General features: G+C 44.6%; 1 protein-coding gene across 5 annotated transcripts in view; it reads left to right on the plus strand.

Moving 5' to 3' along the window:
• Positions 1-19637, plus strand: part of ARIH2 (ariadne RBR E3 ubiquitin protein ligase 2) — a 34591-nt gene extending 14954 nt beyond the window's left edge. For all 5 annotated transcript variants that reach the window (XM_083724627.1, XM_083724628.1, XM_083724631.1 and 2 more), the window contains exons 3-15: positions 398-465; positions 2054-2117; positions 4298-4445; positions 5127-5248; positions 6215-6324; positions 8302-8419; positions 9557-9607; positions 9727-9748; positions 9954-10105; positions 10929-11072; positions 12141-12209; positions 14306-14389; positions 15454-19637. In XM_083724627.1, coding sequence (XP_083580753.1) covers positions 398-465; positions 2054-2117; positions 4298-4445; positions 5127-5248; positions 6215-6324; positions 8302-8419; positions 9557-9607; positions 9727-9748; positions 9954-10105; positions 10929-11072; positions 12141-12209; positions 14306-14389; positions 15454-15525 — 1224 coding nt within the window. In that variant the 3' untranslated portion in view covers positions 15526-19637. The remainder of the gene's footprint in view (positions 1-397; positions 466-2053; positions 2118-4297; positions 4446-5126; positions 5249-6214; positions 6325-8301; positions 8420-9556; positions 9608-9726; positions 9749-9953; positions 10106-10928; positions 11073-12140; positions 12210-14305; positions 14390-15453) is intronic.
• Positions 19638-20314: the final 677 nt, after the last annotated feature.

The raw sequence follows: 20314 nt of genomic DNA on the forward strand, positions 1-20314 counted from the left end.
CTTTCGCTAGTGCAGGATTTCCCAAACTTGGGTTTCCAGCTGTTTTTGGACTACAACTCCCATCATCCCTAGCTAGCAGGATCGGTTGTCCGGGATGATGGGAACTGTAGTCCGCAATCAGCTGGCGACCCAAGTTTGGGAAACCTTGCGCTAGTGTGACTCGTTAGTTGAATCCCTCCCATGCTTTTGTTCTTGGTCTCGAGACAAAGTAACATGGTGGCTAAGGGGAAGAACATTTGAGAGGGGTAGATATTTGCTTTTCCTGAAGAATGTTGGTAGCATTGTGAAAATACAAATTGGCCTTGTTTTGTAGATATGGGAGGCAGATATGTCCTTTCAACACGTATGTTTGACACGTTAATTTAATTTGGTTTCTCCCCTTCCTTTCCTTCTTTAGGTGTCCCATGCAGTTGCTAAGCTTGTATTAGTTAGCTTCCACTGGCAAATCTCAGAAATTTTGGAAAGGTAAGCACGTTTTCAAGCTGTGGAGCATTACTACTGTGGTTTTCTTTTCATTGCCCTTGGAGTGTCATATTTTCTTTTTCTTTGAGCCGTTTCCAGAGTTGCAATCCTATGAACACTTGGTATTGCACACTGGGGTTTAATTTTCAAGCAAGCAGATGTTGGCTACTTTGAAAATTGAAAAAAAGAATAATGATCCATGGCTGATAAAGAATATGGTTCATTGGCTGGCCTTGGTTTGGACAAAAAACAAGGGCTACACGTGTAGGCTGAAGCAAAAAAATCAAAAATGTGCACAAAAATGCTGATTTGAAAATTCAGTTTATGTGAATAGTAGTAGCTAGCATAAAACACCCATTTCCAAATATATCCTTCATCAGTGTATATACATTTTGCTGTAAGGCCAAACACACAAAACAATTAACATGTGTTCAATGTACCGCCTATAAACATTTTAAAACTATAAGGCCCTGCTGATATAAATAATAAATTTCATTAATTCAATAAAAGTTATTTAAAAATACTCCAAAAGCTACTACAGCCATAATATAAACACTTCAGCTAATAAAGCACATAAATAATTGTTGCCTACCAATCTTACGATCATACAAGCCTCACTGAAACAAAAAAACTTCCCTGGTGCCCTGATCTTAATGCCAAATCCTATTGTATCTCAGTTATACTTCTACTCAAATTTAATTGGTTGCAACTCTGTCTGCTTTTGCTCATTAGCATTTGATGCTGAATGCACTACTATTCACATAAATTGAAATTTTCAAATCAGCCTTTTTGTGCATAGCCATGGTTTGGGACAGGATTTCCCCTCCAACCTTATACTTTGTTTATCATAATGACCTGCCTTCCTTGGTGGTTGTGATGCTGAATAAAATTATGAATGTAGTAATAATAATAATAATTTTTATTTATACCCCGCCCTCCCCGGCCAGAGCTGGGCTCAGGGCGGCTAATATCAATAATTTCACAGTAAAAACATAATGGTAAAAACCCCAATTTAAAATACAAGTTAAAATACAATTTAAAATGCAGCCTCATTTGAAAAGTAGCTGATAAATCAAGACCATAAGGGGAGGGAATCATAAGAGTCAGACTGAGTCCAAACCAAAAGCCAGGCAGAACAGCTCTGTCTTGCAGGCCCTGTGGAAACATGTCAAGTCCCGCAGGGCCCTAGTCTCTTGTGACAGAGCATTCCACCAAGTTGGGGCCAGTACTGAAAAGGCCCTGGCCCTAGTTGAGACCGATCTAACCACCTTGCGACTTGGGACCTCCAAAATGTTGTCATTTGTGGACCTTAAGATCCTCCGCGGGGCATACCGGGAGATGCGGTCCTGTAGGTACGTGGGTCCTAGGTCGCATGGAGCTTTAAAGGTCAAAACCAGCACCTTAAACCTGTACTCCACCGGGAGCCAGTGCAGTTGGTAAAGCACTGGATGAATGTGATCCCGCCGCAAGGACCCCATAAGGAGCCTTGCTGCGGCATTCTGCACGTTTCCCGCTGAAATCTGTAGCTCTTGTTTCATCAGCTCTGCAGCTATGGTTCTGTGCTGATTTGAAGTTTTAACTCTTCCATCAGGCACAAGTCCAATTCTGTCCAGTTGCTAGTGGAAGCACGAGTTCAGCCTGCCTCATCGAAACACGTGAGTAACGGACTGTTCCGGCATGCTTGATGCTAAAACTCCTTGTATAGTTCCCCAGAGACCAGCTCTTGCCTCCTTAACTGCTCTCTGCTGGCTCATGCAGTGCTGCTCTTGTGGGTTCAGTAATAAAATTCTGGCGTAAAGCTTTGATCCTGACCTCTTGGATCTGGTCGGATCTCTCAGATTTTGCCGCAGGAAGCAGTCAAATGCACTTCAGCTGCCGGTTGTTGTACAGCAGTGGTGGCCAGGATCTGTAGGGTTTAATCTGCATAGTAAAGGATTAGTTCTCTGTTATCTTCATCAATTCTTGAAAGTTACCCTGAACTGTGTTGTTTTAAGAGTATGGCTAACCAAGCTACCAGCTCTGGAAAGAGGTTGCTTTTTTAGTTTCAAGCAGAAAGGTCTTGTGTATCCAGAAAGCTCTCTGTGATTAGGAAGAACCTAATTGACTTCGAAAACCTAGTTGACTTGGAAAATGGATTAGATAAGCTTCTGGTTCATACATTTAACCTTTTTACAAGTGCGGTTGGGACATTTGCACATCTTGGGGAATTCTGTGAGCAGAAATGTAGCTCTCTCGTGCTCTAAACAGGATGTGCAAGTTGGAGGGTTCTTTTGAGCTACATTCCAAACCATAAATGAGTTTGTTGGTAATGTACTTAATTGCCCTGAGATCAAAACCAGCCTCGCTGCCCTACTGTGTCACAGAAAGCACCCAATACTGTGCTGAGCAGCTTACTCAGCTCTTCGCTGTCCGAAAGATCAGGCCTTGTATTGCTTCTCCCCTTTTACTTGAAATATATTTAGTTGCTCTCAACATGTCTTACCCTATAGAGATGATGGGTCCTATGAACCTGCATAGGTTTGCTGGACTACAACTCCCATCATCCCTGAACATTGTCTGTGCTGGCTGGAGTTGATGGGAGCTGGAGTCCAAAATCAGGAAGGGCCAAAGGCTCCCCAACCCTGATGTAGAACAATATTATTATTTTTTAGAACATGGTGGAATATAGTTGTTGCAATAGCTGATCCATTGTCCACTTGCTACCCTGCAGTGTTGATGTAATTAAGGTAGCTGCTGAAAACTGCAAATCCAGAGACTCTTGAGAGGAACAGCTTCTTTTGCCATTGGCAGATAAGTGGGCCTAACTGGTACAAGTGTCTCCACGGATCACAATTAGATTCCATGTACTTAAGCTCACTTAACATACATTTCTATCAATAAAAGTGTATCAATATGTAGAAGCCCATGTATATTATCCAATGCTGGAGACTTGTTAACATGGTTTGGTAGATCAACAAGATATAACTGGGCACAAAGTCTCAAACATGAGCTGGAGATGTGTGGCTAATAAACATGCATTTAATATAGGCCACATAACTTTAATGAATGAAAACAAAAAAAATTCCTTCCAGTAGCACCTTAAAGACCAACTAAGTCAGTTCTTGGTATGAGCTTTCATGAGCTTTCACACGAAAGCTCATACCAAGAACTGACTTAGTTGGTCTTTAAGGTGCTACTGGAAGGAATTTTTTTTGTTTTGACTATGGCAGACCAACACGGCTACCTATCTGTAACTGGATTTAATGAATGAGTTGTCAAATGAATGAGTTGGTGGCTTTGTTGATATGCTTGTTTACAACTGTTTCTCCAATGTTTTTATCTGATCCAATTATCACTGCTGCAATAGTCACTCTTTGATGATCAAATCTGAGTTTGAGGATTAGCTAATAAAGAAATACCCCCTTCTAATCATTCTTGCTGCTGATTTATTCTGTAATATGAGCAGCGTAAAGAAATGGCTCCCTCTTTGATCTGGCCACAGAGTGAAACCTAGTTTGTCGTCCTCCCTGCTTTTAATTCATCCTCCCATTTGGCCAAGCCCTTGGGGGATAGCCGTTAAATCGATTCTGAAAAGAGCAGCGAGAAGCAGTTGTCAGAAGCTCAGAGTGACATGTGAACAGCATAAAGTAAATGGGTGCAGTAATCTACGAGCCAGCGAAGTGTGAATGCATCCCAAGAAACTACAGTGTGTTGCAATTCGTTCCATTCTTGCTGCCAGTTCCCACGTAGGATGAAACATCGCAAGTCATCCAGAGGGTTTGCTGCAAACTGCAGTTTGGGCTCTTGTCAGTAACTTTAGCTTTCTCTCCCTCCCTTCCCCCTTTTCGAATCCCAGGCCATGGTACATTCCTCCCAGCACTGCGCGGTGTGTATGCAGTTTGTCCGAAAGGAAAACTTGTTGTCTCTGGCTTGTCAGCACCAGTTCTGCCGCAGCTGCTGGGAGCAGCACTGTACAGTTCTCGTCAAGGATGGAGTCGGAGTTGGTGAGTTCGGAGCAATGTACCCCTTCTGTACCCCTTCACATGTCTCTTCTATCTTCTTTCAACTTTAAAATCCTTTCATAATCTTACGTGAGCAGAGGTGGGGAGCCTGTGACCCTCCAATCCACGATACGTGGAGCGTGGCTGATCCAATGCCTTAAGTTGCATTTATTTATGTTTTTCACCCCAGCAGTTACAGAACTTGTTGTGGGACATCGATCAGTCCCATGCAGCCTTTTCTGTAACTTTCTGATCTCCACCCACAGATTCAGTCATACAGTCAACTGCCTTAGTCTTCTCTGTTCTCTTGGTTCAATACTTCTGGTGACAGAGAGAGAGAGAATATAAACATAAGCCAGTGTGGTGCAGTGGTTAAGAGCGGTAGTCTCGTAATCTGGTAAACCGGGTTCGCTTCCCTGCTCCTCCACATGCAGCTGCTGGGTGACCTTGGGCCAGTCACACTTCTCTGAAGTCTCTCAGCCTCGCTCACCTCACAGAGTGTTTGCTGTGGGGGAGGAAGGGAAAGGAGAATGTTAGCCACTTTGAGACTCCTTTGGCTAGTGATAAAGCGGGATATCAAATCCAAACTCTTCTTCTTCATCATCATCATCTTCTTCTTCTTTGTCGCTGGTGACACAGTAATGAGGTCATCACATGCAATAGCTCCTCTGGCTTTTTAAACAGGTGTCTCCTGCATGGCTCAGGACTGCCTGCTCCGGACTCCAGAAGATTTTGTGTTTCCATTGCTACCTAGCGAGGAGCTGAAAGACAAATACAGACGCTACCTCTTCAGGGATTACATTGAGGTATTGTTTGCTGTTTTACCATCAGGGTGTTCTGTGTGTTCTTCAATGCTATGGAAATACACATACAGTGGTACCTCCGGTTAAGAACTTAATTTGTTCCGGAGGTCCGTTCTTAAGCTGAAACTGTTCTTAACCTGATGTACCACTTTAGCTAATGGGGCCTCCTACTGCCGCCGCGCCGCCGGAGCACGATTTCTGTTCTCATCTTGAAGCAAAGTTCTTAACCCGAGGTACTGTTTCTGGGTTAGCAGAGTCTGTAACCTGAAGCGTCTGTAACCCGAGGTACCACTGTAATACATTTTTGTGAATTAGCATCATTTCATTAAAACTCATTGTCCTCTATCCTGACAGATTCACTTAGCTGCCAAATGCTCCATTTTTACTCAATCACTATAAAATATAAAGTTATCCAATCTTTATTTTATCAAGGCTTCCTTATATATTTTTTTTTAAATCCTGGTTTTTTCCTTAAAAACCCCAAACCACTGATGTACATGAAGAAAGCAAACACAGTGGATCTATACCCCCACAAGAGATTTAAATGCCGTTTCTTGATTATTTCTTCGGCTTGATAAAGAGAAAAATTGCAGCTGTTTAAATCAGTTTAATTTCTTGAATGAATTTACAACTGACCTGAAGGGATGCTATATAAACAACTGTAGAAGAAATAAGGGCATAATATCAGTTTCATAAAGCAGTTAGAAGAAAACTGTGTAAATATAATGTATGGATCAGACTGGCTGCCAGGGCACATTAAAAAGCTTTTTATCTTTATTGGAAGTCTGCAGGAAAATTTTCCATCCTTTTTCCCCACAAGGATAACAAGGACCTACATTGGGTCTTCCATAGGTTAGATTTCCAATATGATATGAAGCCTTTTTACACATGATAAATCAGAAGCAATAGTTTTTTCCCCTCTCAATTTGGCTAATTTCTAATACAGGCTTGTGATGGGTTTCTTTGCAGAGCCATTTCCAGCTGCAGCTCTGTCCCGGCGCAGACTGCCCTATGGTCATACAGGTACAGGAGCCCAAAGCTCGCAGAGTGCAGTGCAATCGATGCAATGAAGTTTTCTGGTAAGAAAATTGAACTTGAGTTGTGAGCAGAAGAGAGCAAGGCATGAGTTTTCCTTAGTCAAGGGACCGGAATAGTCCAGGGAGGGAGACTTGAAAAAAGCTGCTTAGGCCATCCAATGCAAAGTATATGAAAATAAGACTTGGTGAGATCAAATTACCCATCCCAAATTGCTTCTCCAGCCGAGCTTTGGAAGTGTCCCTCGTGGCTGAAGAAGCTTGCAAACACAGCTGTACACAGCTACCTCTAAGGCAGAATTGTCAATGGCTGGCCAAATTGATGTATTAGGGATACGGGAAACTGCCTTACACCAAGTTGGACCAGTGGTCCTTCTAACTCTTATTGTTGACACTGACCGGCAGCGGCTCTCCAGAATGGAGTCCTCCTCAGCCCTCCCTAGAGATCCGTGGATCGAGCCTGGATCCTTTTTCATGCCAAGTATGTTCTCTGCCACTGAGCTACAGACAATCCCCATTAAAGTTGTGAGCATTGAATGAACACCCAAAGGAGATGCTACAACAGGGGTTACGGACCTTTTCTCAGCTCGAGGGCCACATTCCCTCATGGTAAACCTCCTGGGCAGGGCCAGGAGCAAACGTGGGTGTGTCTCCTGTCTTTTGTACCACGTCGACTACATTCCAGCCCCCCAAAGTCCACACATCTTGTCAGCCTCCATCCAGACAAGCGGGAGGCATTATGGCAGCTCAGTAACACATTGTATGCAGGCAAAAGCACTCAGAGAAGCCATGGAGCAGGGCTGCTGAGGGGTGTAACCTGGGAGAGTCTTGAGGACCAAGTAGGGCTGTGTTTGGTTCTCCAGGTCTGAGGTTCCCCATCCCTCTGCTACAGTAGAAATAATTTGCCAGGAGTGCATGATGGCTATTCACAATCAAGCCTCCCTGATTGGATGGCACAGTCTTCAAATAACCTATCCTGAGTGAACTGTCACCAGAGGGATGGAATAAGAGTAGGGAGAAGAAGTGCTTATAAGGACTTTGAGGAAGACAGCAGTACTTTACTACAATACAGTCATACCTTGGATCCCAAATGCCTTGTTGCTTGGACATTTTGGCTCCCGAGCGCCGCAAACCCGGAAGTGAGTGTTCCGGTTTGAGAACGTTCTTTGGAACCCAAATGTCCGGCGGGGCTTACGGGGCTTCTGATTGGCTGCAGGAGCTTCCTGCAGCCAATCAGAAGCAGTGCTTTGGTTTCCAAACGTTTTGGAAGTCGAACGGACTTCCTAAACGGATTCTGTTCGACTTCCAAGGTACGACTGTACGTAGTGACAGATGGGTAATGCTGTGAATACACTGCAGGAAAAAACCAGAACACTGCCATCAGAGGATGGAGTAGGGGTGAAAGGACTTCTGCTATTGCAACAGGGCTTTCCTCCCTCCCCACCCCCCCAAAAAAATTCATTGATGGGGGCAGCGAGTGAACCCCTTGAACAGTGCGCAGAGTGAAGCAAGGTGGAATTGTTCCATGTGGCAAGCTGAAACGCTTGCACAGACTATATGATTGCCATAGTGCTGCAATGAATTCCTCCCACTGTTTTTTCCTGATTGGTTAGGGTGGAGTGTGTGTGTGGAGTGAGGGTCATTGTAGCCCTCTTGTCTGGCTCCTGGAAATTTCACTCAGCCCTTCCCCAGAGCTTACATGATACTGCTCACATAACCTGCCCCAAGCTTACCTTGGCATAAACAAGAGCTAAAGATGTATTTTGAGTTTGGATTCTTTCATTTTTTAAAATTGAGACTTGCAAGATACTAACTTTTGTTGCAGTACCAAATACAGGTCTTTCATGGGATGTGTGTGTGTGTGTGTGCATGCACTCTACCAAGAGTCTGAACAGTGCTTGTGCAGCATTACAGAGAAAACAGAACACTGTGTATGAGTCCCTTCTTTGCTCTTTTTTTTGGGGGGGGGTTGCATGCAATATGATTTCTGGAAAGTGGACATGCCTTTCTCTTTGTTTTAAGTTTCAAGTGTCGGCAGATGTACCATGCTCCCACAGATTGTGCCACCATTCGAAAATGGCTCACCAAGTGTGCAGATGACTCTGAAACAGCCAACTATATCAGTGCTCACACTAAAGATGTAAGTGTGTGTGTGTGTGTGTGGGAGTGACCTTTCCATTTATAACGTTGCTCCTTTTGAGGTTTTTTCGGTGGGGGGGTTTGCAGCAAGCTGCTCTTACATGCTAGATGTTTGTTTATAGTTTTCTCTCAAACTGTTTTCAAACCAGTTTCTATAGCTAATGTGTGCTGTGTTCTAAATAGAGAATGTTGAGTATAGAACATTTCGCCCCCTATCTGGTGCTGTCCCTTCTTTCATTCTCATCTCCATCTCCTCCTAATACATGACTCACCAGTGCCCACCAAGCAGACTGAAGGTACAGTTACACAAAATGGAAAGAAGGTGAAAGTGGTGGGTGGAAAGTATTGGTCTAAACTTCCTGTTGGCATACCTGATGCCTATCACTTCGATCTCCCAGAAAGGAGAACCAGATCTTATTTACGTTTTTCAGATCACACCAGAGAGGAGTTAGACAAGTTAGAACAGGGTTTTTCCAAACTTGGGTCGCCACCTATTTTTGGACTACAATTCCCACCATCCCAGATCACTGGTCCTGCTAGCTAGGGACGATGGGAGTTGTAGTCCAGCAACAGCTGGAGACCCAGGTTTGAGAAACCCTGAACTCTAGAAGAAAGGAAGTGTGAGCAGAAGGTAAAAGGAATCTGAAGGCATTTTACTTGTAGTACTGGTGAAGAATGTGCGAAGTGAATCGAATGTAAGGAGAAACTAAAGAAGAAATATTGGGCAGCATGGGATAGCAGTGAAGAGCTGCAAAGTAAAGAGATGTTTTATAGTCTATCCATTCGTCCATCTAGCCATGTAGCATATAACATAACTGTCAGTAGGTCTCCAAAGTCTCAGGCGGAAGTTTTCCCTAGCGTGGATCTGTGGCTTCTTTAACTGGAGATTCCAAGGCTCAAAACCTAATACCTACATGCAAAGCTTGGTGTAAGGCAGCGTCCTATGTTCCCAAGAAGAACAAGACTGAAATATAATTGCGTCCAAGCAAAGAGAGGGGAAAGAGATTGACGACATAGGCAGGCCTGAGAATTCTTGCACAAGAGAGGAGTATGAAGAGTTGTCAAAGACCAGACTCCTGATTGTTGAAACACATGGGGCAATCTAAGATGTGTTCTCTCTTTTCCTCTCTCCCTCCAGTGTCCCAAGTGCAATATCTGTATTGAAAAGAATGGAGGCTGCAATCACATGGTGAGTAGATTGTGGACAAGATCAGAAATCCTATACTGCTTAATTTTAGGCGAAATCTTTGCCTGCTTCTTATTAATGCCTTCTCTCTCTCCCCCCCCCCACCTCTCTCTCTCCTCCAGCAATGCTCCAAATGCAAACATGGTAAGTAGACAGCACCAGGTTTTTTGTATTAAAAGTTGGGGGAAATGTTTATCCTTCTGATTTGGATACTATCTTCTAGTTAATGTGCAAGCTCTTTGGTAGCATCTTTGCCCCTTAGAGGGAGAGGTGTTGATCTTGTTCCTCAAAGAAGCATTGCTTTATTCATTGCCTTGTGAAATAACGTTTCCTCTCCTGTCCTCTGCAGACTTCTGCTGGATGTGTCTAGGGGATTGGAAGACTCACGGCAGCGAGTACTATGAATGCAGTCGGTACAAAGAGAATCCTGATATTGTAAACCAGAGTCAGCAAGCACAGGCCAGGGAGGCCCTTAAGAAGTACTTGTTCTATTTTGAAAGGGTAGGTGACATCTTCTTGGCTGGAGCTAACCGTAGCCTTTTTCATGAGCCCCCACCTTACGCAAAGGGCAATGCTAATGATGATTGTGAGAAAGCCCTCATTGAACAAAACATTCTGTAGCCACAGATCAAGATCATTCCTCAAGGTTATTCTTCCAGAAGCAAGCTCCTTTTCAGTGATAATCTCTGCCAGTCCTGTAATGAGAGTGCACTTTCCTTGAAGCCAACAGCAATAGGTTGCTTTAAATTTTCTGGTGCCGAATGGTGCTCTGCAGTGGAATCTTCCTACAAGTGTACAGTTTGCCTTCTGTAAATCTGCATAACTCTGCACCAAAACTGCTTAAAGCTGCCTCTTGGCTTGTAATTCTTAATCTCTATATAATAAAGTATCTGCATTGTGTAAACACCTAGATTGTCCCCTCCAAAATACATTATGGAAATAAGATTTTTGCATATATGTGTGTGTTCCACATAACTTATTATTCAGACAATGCTTCAGGAAGCTTTCCTATTTAAAACATGGCAAAACCTTGCTCCAGTTTGATATCGCTGCAGATTTGAGGTGGGAATGCTAACGTGAATGGAATTGTCTTAGCTTTTCTGGAGTCACTTACCGAAAGATAATGTGGTAATATTTTTTTAGAAAGCAGCAAGGATATGTTTGCTTTCTGGTACCTCTTGCCTTTTCCGAAGGAGGGACATTGCATTCTAAGGTGCTTCTGTGCAGTCTTTCCAATGCGTTGCTGTGGCCTGCTGTTTCCCAGCCTGTCTTTTCCTTCCCTTTCTTCTCCATTGTCGTCTTACACCTTACACCATTTTCACAGTGGGAAAACCACAACAAGAGCTTACAGCTGGAGGCACAGACATACCAGCGAATTCAAGAGAAGATACAAGAAAGGGTAATGAACAACTTGGGAACGTGGATAGACTGGCAGTATCTACAGAATGCAGCAAAGCTGCTAGCTAAGGTGGGTGTGCCTAGCTGTTAATTGTAAGATGCTTTCTACTGCGTGCAGAAAGAGGATGGGGTGAGATTTGGGGTGGGGGGTGGGCAATGGGACCTGCTGGTCTTAAACTGTGTTGATTGTGAGGGCTTAAATAGTAATCAGGTGCCTGGCATCAACTGTAAACTATTGCCAAAGAAGGTGCCAGATTGTCTTAGCACTCTGGGTTGATCTTTGCTGGATTATAGATCAGGGGGTGGGTTGTTTTTACCCTGCTTAACACCACTTGGAGCTGCTTGGTGGGGAGGTTAGGGTGGGGGAGCATATTGTGGACCTTTCCCTTTTTTCACATAGCCTGCTGAAGCTCTGTGACTACTGCATCCCTTGGGAAGCTCCACTCTGGCATGCCGTTCAGTGTGTCGTAGAGTGTGTCAGGGGACTGCCATCAGAAAGGGGGAGGGAGGCACGGAGGGAGATACAGGGAGCCTCCGGTGATTGTGAGAAGCAGCTCCTTGTCTGGCAGTGGTGAAAGCCACAACTCCAGCAGAGCCGAGGAGGAGGGGAATAGCCGGGTGAAGGGAGGGCTTAAAGATGCTACAGAGAGGCCAAGCGCCTAACCTAGCCCGGCCGGCCAGGAGGCAGGCACACCGCTTCTGTCGCTCTGCTTGCACAGAGGGGTGAAACGTAAGGAGGGGAGGCGGAGATTTGGGGTGTCTTAAGTTCTTATGCCGGGGGAGAAACTGGAAAGGGGCACTCCCATCACCAAGACGGACATGAACTTTGGAGTTGTGCACTGTAAATAGTTTGCACCAATAAAACCTGAAAAAGACAGGTCGGAGTCTTGCCTGGTTACTCACGAGCAACCACCCTGCACATCTGACAGCATGTATTTTATTTCTGCCTCTGCTCGCCGTGTTGCATGATGGCATTGTATATCGCATATTGGGCAGGTTTAGCTGCTGAAGGTGGGCACAGTCTCCAGAGAACTGACAAACGGGCGTCCCCGACATTTGGAAGGCACGCGGAGAACTTTTGTGCAGGCACGCGACATTAAAAAACAGCTGTCTTCCTTTCATTCTCTTTTCTTTGTAGTGTCGTTACACACTGCAGTACACATATCCATATGCCTACTACATGGAGTCTGGCCCCAGAAAGAAACTGGTAAGACCTGTGGCTCTGTGTTGAATGGTCACCTAAATTTCTTGCAGGACCGAGCTGGGAAATGTCAGGCCTCCTGCCGATAGCTGGAAACACTCCAGAGTCATGTTACGGGAACTGCAACTGCAGTAGCTCAGCGGGTTCTGACTGCAGGGTTGGCATGGAAGACCACCTGGGTACCATATGTAAACCACTGTTGAGTTCTGCAGAGGAAGAACAGTACAGAATGTAATAGATTAAGTAAGGTAAAGGTAAAGGGACCCCTGACCATTAGGTCCAGTCGTGACCGACTCTGGAGTTGTGGCGCTCATCTCGCTTTATTGGCTGAGGGAGCCGGCGTTCAGCTTCCGGTTCATGTGGCCAGCATGACTAAGCCGCTTCTGGCAAACCAGAGCAGCACATGGAAACGCCGTTTACCTTCCCGCCGGAGCGGTACCTATTTATTACTTGCACTTTGAGGTGCTTTCGAACTGCTAGGTTGGCAGGAGCAGGGATCGAGCAAAGGGAGCTCACCCCGTCGCGGGGATTAGAACTGCTGACCTTCTGATTGGCAAGTCCTTGGTTCTGTGGTTTAACCCACAGCGCCACCCGGGTCCCAATAGATTAAGTAGCGTATGCTTAATTACTTAGTGAGTTGTTAGCTACCATATGCTTTTGACAGCAGTGGTGGGATATACATTTTAAAAACTATATAGATCAAACCTGCTTTCCATGGTTATTTTTATTTACTCGCTAATTCAGACTCTTCCTAGTATCTGTTTAAGCTTCCTAGTTTTGTATTCTCCTCTTCTTCAGAGTTGCATAGCTGCTTCTTTCAGCTGCTTTGCTTTTGTTTTGTAAGGAGGGGATGCCAAACAAACTGCATTCGGCAAGTAAAAGATGAGTCAATGTGCTATTTAAGCTTTGTTTGTAAATCTCCCCAATTTTACCAATTTGGAAAAGCGACGGAGACTTCTAAAGGGGGCAGGGTGTTCTGTGCTGGAGGAGATGCTGTGCCACTTCAGAATGGGGATGGGGAAAGGCGGCAGCAAAGTCAGGGGAGCTCCAGGTTGGTGGCAGTGGTAGCCCCAGTAGCTGCCACTCCACAGCTCCATCAAGGCACCGCTGCCACAGCCCTATAGGAAACCTTAAATTACTAGCGCGTCTTATGGAGCTATCGAATAAGAGCCGTCTTCATTTTGAACAGCCTTCAGCGCTTGACTGGTTCTTACATCATTGCAGTCTTAACTTACGAAAGTCTTACGCCCTCTATGTGGTGTAAGGTGACCCAGAAACTACAACTAATCTAGAATGCGGCAGCTAGACTGGTGACTGGGAGCGGCCGCCGAGAACACATAACACCGGTCTTGAAAGACCTACACTGGCTCCCAGTACGTTTCCAAGCACAGTTCAAAGTGTTGGTGCTGACCTTTAAAGCCCTAAACATCCTCGGCCCAGTATACCTGAAGGAGCGTCTCCACCTTCATCGTTCTGCCCAGACAATGAGGTCCAGCACCGAGGGCCTTCTGACAGTTCCCTCACTGCGAGATGTGAGGTTGCAGGGAACCAGGCAGAGGGCCTTTTTGGTAGAGGCACCCGCCCTGTGGAACGCCCTCCCATCAGATGTCAAAGGAATAACTATATGACGTTTAGAAGACATGTGAAGGCAGCCCTGTTTAGGAAAGTTTTTAATGATTGATGTTTTAATGTATTTTTAATCTTTTGTTGGAAGCCGCACAGAGTGGCTGGGGAAACCCAGCCAAATGGGCGGGGTATAAATAAATTGTTGTTGTTGTTGTTCCTGGATTCTGTTATCTACGTAACCATTGATTAATATCCCTCAGATTATACATAGGGAGCTCTGAACTGGAAACTTGCCCAGCTTTGAATCCATAAGCTTTCTGGTGCTCTTGTACTGTTGCACATCAGAAAGGGCGAAATACTGGGTTGTTGTGACTTTGAATCTATTGAAGGTGCTTCGGTTTTTGCTTTTGCATTTCATTCTTTTCAGAAGCGCCTTCTGGCGTGAATGGTAACAGCAGATGTAGGGTAGAATGAGGATGATGAGAAGCTGCTCTTCCTGTATCTCTTTCCCTCAACAATCTGTTTCATGTTTTCAGTTTGAATACCAACAGGCTCAGCTGGAAGCGGAAATAGAAAACCTCTCATGGAAGGTGGAGAGAGCAGATAGTTATGACAGAGGGGTGAGTAAACAAGCCTTGTTCAACTTCCTGCCACCTCATCTTCTCATCCCAGGAGCTCATTACCTGCACAGAAGGGCTTAAACAAATCCTATGAGGAAGCAGAGGAATTGGCATTGGACCAGAGGAGAGCGGGAAATGCCCACATACTTTTGGATTGATCTCGGCAACTGAGATAGGCACAACCTAGAACAGGGGTCAGCAAATTTTTTCAGCAGGGGGCCAGTCCACTGTCCCTCAGACCTTGTGGGGGGCCGGACTATATTTTTTTGGGGGGGGCATGAACAAATTCCTATGCCCCACAAATAACCCAGAGATGCATTTTAAATAAAAGTACACATTCTACTCATGTAAAAACACGCTGATTCCCGGACTGTCCGATCTGACCCCCGGGCCTTAGTTTGCCTACCCATGACCTAGAGTGCTCCTTCCATGAATGGGAGGCCACTTTCTGTTTAGAGACTGAGATCCAGTGCAACTTCCGTTCTGAGGAAAAAGAGGGGAGACAGTTTTCACCAGTTCCCCCCCCCCCACAACTTTCCCAAGTGTACTGGGGGGCTCCCCCAACTATCTAGACCAGCTTTTCAGTAGGCAGACTCCTTCTGTATCTTCTTGGCGGAGTTCTAGTTGTTGGAATTCTAGATCCAAGCTGGCGCATGAGAATTTTTTAATGGATATTAATTTTTGGCTTCTATAAGGACCACCAGTTAGGTGTTATTTTCTTAACCACTTGATGTAATTAATGGAGCGAGGCACTGGGACCAGGAAGTTTTGAGTTCCTATTCTAAACCACACACATTTTTCTCACAACCGTAGCCCTATTCAGGTGTTCATCCTGGATATGCCCTCTCGACTCCTGACTTTTGCTTATCAAACTACCACACTATTCCTGATCTAGACTTGAATACCTGAAGAGGGCTCGTTTCTGTGAGGAGACTGGGACCAAAAGGGATGGCTGGTGTTCCTTCCCTCCTTTCTGCTGATCATTCAAGTCTGTGGGTCCGTTTCGCTGCCACCACAAACTAGAAACAAACCTGATTTTACGCCCTCTTTCTCTCCCCACACAGGACTTGGAAAACCAGATGCACATAGCCGAGCAGAGGAGAAGGACCCTGCTGAAAGACTTCCATGACACATAAAGTAGCAGGAGATGTCAGGGCGCAGGGGTGAGCGCAAAGAGCGAGGTGGCGGTGAGAGCAGCAGCAGAAGCAACACGAGAAGCTGGCCCCCGCCCCCACCACAGAGAAGGGCTGAGGACAACACTGCTGCCTCCCCTTGCAAGCCAGACACGAGCTAGCACCACAGCTTAGTCTTCTGTTTTCTCTTCTCTTTCTGCTTTTCGTTTTTGCCAGGCTAGAGGCTGGAGTTCAGATTTGGCACCTTTTTTTTTCTGGGACGTTTTCCTCCCCGTCTCTTGGATTATTCTGGGAAGGAGTTCTTTTATTTTATTTTTCTTCTTCTTCTTCCTCTTCTTCCTCCTCCTCCCGAATGGCTGTTAATAGTGTTAGATCATTACAAGCATATGTAATTTTCAAACGGTTGTACAATTATACAAAACAAACCCTAGAATAACACACAACCCTTTTTAAAAAAATAAATTGGAATTGGAGTGTTTCCTTTTTAATAAGCTGCTTGTAAACTAAATGGCTGCTTTTCTTCTTTTCCCTCCAAATCCTCTCTTGCGCTGAAAGCTATGAAATAGTCCAGCTGTCTGTTTGGCACCTCTTATGTGCGCTCTGCTGCTTGCCCTGTGACTACATGAGGTGAACCGTGCTAGCCTAGGAGACAACAGCAGCGGCCAGAGGTCAGCGTACGGTCGAGTAGCTCTCCTATTCTTCCCTTCCTATGCAGGGGCAGCCGGACAAAGTTCAGGCCAGCATGGGAAACAGTCGTGGTCCTGCTGTCCCATCAGCTTTAGGTTGTCTCCTGCGTGGATTAGTCGCTTTGTTTCTCTGGACTGATTTCATCTGCCAAAACTAAAATCATTTGAGGGGTTATGGGAACACACAACCTTGCCTCTCGATAGCATTGTAGCAGGCACTGGCTTTCCTTGGAGGCAAAAGGACAAGCCACGTTCCATCCATGCCTTGCGTATCTGTGCAGTCCAGTCATACACAACCTGATCCTTGACATGGCTGTAAGGTGATACGTCAAGTCTGGCCCCGTCTTGCCCTGACAAGACCAGACTTCCTCACTGTGTATTGAGGGAAAGCTGTTACACTTAACATGATGCTTGGTAAGGGGGGTGGCATGGAGGGGGTTAAAAAATATCTTGGCAGCCTAAGACAAGTCCTGAGAAACATGTGCCAATTGTAAACTTACACCACTGTCCTAGAAACTGCAGCTGGCTGAAAAACAGCCAGCAGAATTGGTGAGAATGAAGCTTAATGAATATTAAGGAGTTGTATCTACCACTAGACCTGCTTCAAGTTGACCATTCAAATTGATGGGCCTGATTTAGTCCCATTCATTTCAGTAGGACTTGGTCAGGTACAAACCTATGTTCACGGGTGGCTTATTATTAGTACCCTTGAATGTGTAAAAGGTCAATTTTTCCTCCATTCATGTGTGAAGTCAGCTTCGAAACAGTAAAAAAACTGCAGTGTAGGTTATGTACAGCGCATGGTCAACATGGTTGCTTAAGTTGATTATCCACCTAGAAAAGAAGACGGAACAGCTGGCCCTCTCCTGAAGTTACTCTGATTCAATTTGAAATAAGAACACCTTGCTACCTGTTTACAAAAAAAAATAATGTTGCACTGAACTTACGTTTGTACATTGATTGATGATCTTTTTGGTTTGGACAAGGGAGGACTGGCAAGCTAGGATCATTACTTTGTGCTTTATGCACCTACCTTTCTGGCCTTTCAGCAGGAGCTATTTAATTAGCATTTCTGGATGTTGACCTAGCTCTTGGGGGGGGCAATCTGCCATGCCACCCTTTCGCCCTTCACGTGCTGCTAATACTACCTCAAGCACTCCAAGGAAAATGATTATACCCACTACCTGCTTGCTTCCTTAGTAAATGACCCCAGGACCTTTTTAATATTACTCTCTTCCTACCCCATTGCCAGTTAACCACAGATTACGCAAGCAGGACCTCGAAAAGGGGGGGTGTACTAGGCTAAGAAAAAGTACCGCGAAGAGAAACTCTCTCCTCGCGCCCCCCCCCCCGCCCATTTCCTGCTCTGTTCACCTTTTATAGGTCTCTTGTAGCTGATGCGGCACGATGACTTCATCAGGCTTGCTCTTTTTAACCCATGTCTTACCTGCTGTAAGCGGAGATCATGTGATTGTGTTCTCTTGGCTGTAGATGTTTTCCATTTCTCTGCATGAAGTCCAATCTGGGCCTTGATATATAGAAACAGATGAAAACTTTTAGGAAAGTGCAAAAAGTTTGGCGCGTGTGTGATTTTAATTGCACAGTATGTTAGCATTCATTTTGTTATTGTTTTGATGAGATGTGGTGCGTAAAGTGCTAGCACAGGATTATTTCATTAACCCAGCTGCAGTTGGATAAAGATAAGCCTTGTGGCCAGAAGAGCTGTGGGAAGGTATGGCTTACGACTTACTCCTGTGAAATGCTGACCTGATCTTCCTTGCTAGCTTAACACAGTGTTCAGCCTTTGAAGGACACGAGGATCTTTTTATCTTTAAACTTTGCATTCAGACTGAGCGGTCGGTCTCATTGAATCAGAGAAGTTAAGTCACACATGTTTTCTGTAGCTCAGAACTGTCCAGTGTGAAAGGGAGTGATGTGCGGCTTGCACTTACATCTGACATCCAGTTGTAGCTGGTCAACTTGATGGTAGCACATTGACAACTTTCAATGTTAAAAAGTCATGTTTTCTAAACTTGTAGCCTCCACATGGCTGGCACCAACCCCGTACAGTGCTTTTAGATGTGCTATATTAAGCCAGTATTGCACCACGTATTAATAGCTGCCTCCCAGTTTAGAGCAGGTAGCATTCATATATGTATAAACTAACACTTTTAAGTCCCAGACAGTTGACAGATCAGCATTTTTATTCTTCCCCCGATACAGGCTTCCCTGAATTAGAATTCCATCATTTTGCCAGAGAGGTTTTGCCATTGATAAGAATAGGCTGTGCTATAGGAAAGTATCCTCTTCACTCTGGAAAAAGAAGCTAATGGTTCTAAAGCAGAACTCAACACAGTTTGTTGGCTCAGAAAATCCTTGCCATTCTGCAACAAGCTGGTAGCAATAGCAAGACAGCAATGAAGAATTAGCGGCATCTGAGCTCAGAGTATAGGTGCATTTCCCTCATACCAGGTGAACATCCTAAACTGGGAGCTCTGTCTCTTTCTGTAAGGCTTGACTCTCAGCCAGCCTGGCAGCTGTTGTCATCCTATCACTCTTACTTTTTAAAACATAGCTTGATTCACTTTCAATGCTGGCTGTTTTGGTTTTCGCTTACATTTAGTATTACCTGCCAGTTTTCTATATAAAAGAGATACAAAACTGTCTTTGCACAACTTCTGATACTGAACAAACCGAGCTCTCAAGTTACACCACATCTCCTGGCAAACAGAAGTCTCTGTAACTCAAAAGCTTGCATACATACACCAAAAGAGGCTGTTCAATAGGAGAGAGATCCTCTAATCCAGAGATGGGAAAACTTTGGCCTTGCAGATGTTGCTGCTCACACCATCCCTGACCATTGGCTGTGCTGGCTGAGACTGATGGGAGTTGGGAGTCCAATAGCCTCTGGATGGCCAAAGGTTCCCTATCCCTGCTCTAATCAAGTTTTATACTTGTTCTCTCTATAGCACTCCTTCCTCTGCAGCAGCAACCAGTTTTCTGTTGACAGCCTAAATTTATGTCAGCTGTGTGCCATGTGACTTCTTCAGGAAGAACTGGAGAGTTCTCTTATTTTTGCACTGTCTCAATTCATTCAAAACTTGTTTTTGTTTCAAAAACCAGATTTCATTTCTCAATAGCTTTTTCTAGGAAAGTTCTTATGTGTGCTCACTCAAGTCTGGACTGTTCCAAGTTTTCAGGTAGTAGCTTCTGCTATGGGAGCTTTTTATTATTATGCAGAGTGCTACATTATCTTGGCTGCCTTTGCTCTGTCCCTCACTGAGGTATGGGGGGGGGGGGGAAGCAACCTCAAGAAACTGCCAACACTTTTCCGGCATTAGGAGGGGAAGGGGCAAAGGAAAGAGCCCTTGCAGTTTCCCTCTCCTGAAATTGTTTATTTGAAATAAATTGTGAATTTCTAATTTTAAATGTGCGTAGTGTCTTTTTTTCCTCCCTCCCTTGCTGATGCAGCATTTCCCATTATACAGTGAGAAAGGGGGTGAGGAAGAGAAATTTTTAGAGTTTTAGTATAAACTGGGAGCTGCTTGAACAGTACCACCGATTTCCAGCAACCTATTAAAATAGGTTCGGCCTTTCAAATGCAAACAAGTCAGTCCCTCAGTCCAGTTTTTTGTTCTCTCCAAAACATGGTTTTGTGTTCAACTTCCTCGTTTATTTATTCAAAGCATTTATAGCCTGCTCACTAACTTAAAAAGGTTTGTACATGTCAAAATAGCAAGCCTGAAGGCAGGGAATGTGCTCTGTAAAAAAGACCCTGGTACAAAAGGAAAAGGGGATGGAGAGGGAAGTTCTTTACTAGCTGCCATGTTCTCTCATTAAAAAAAAAAGTCTGTGAAGTTGGATCTCCTTCAAGATGTACAAGTTTTTGAGGAAATAATCTGGGCAAAGGTGTTGCCCTTCCTCTTTAAACAAAACCAGAATTTGTACTGTTGGATCTACTTCATAATCCTGAAGTTAATAAATAAATCTCACAGGTAGAGAATTATGCAAAAGCTCCCAGTAGCTCCCAGGCACTGGTTGCGTAAGGTGTGGGGATGATATCAAATGTTGGTTTTACATACTCTACACGGGCTTTACATGCTGTT

This window comes from Podarcis gaigeae, assembly GCF_964106915.1.
Source record: "Podarcis gaigeae genome assembly, chromosome: 2".
NCBI lineage: Eukaryota > Metazoa > Chordata > Lepidosauria > Squamata > Lacertidae > Podarcis > Podarcis gaigeae.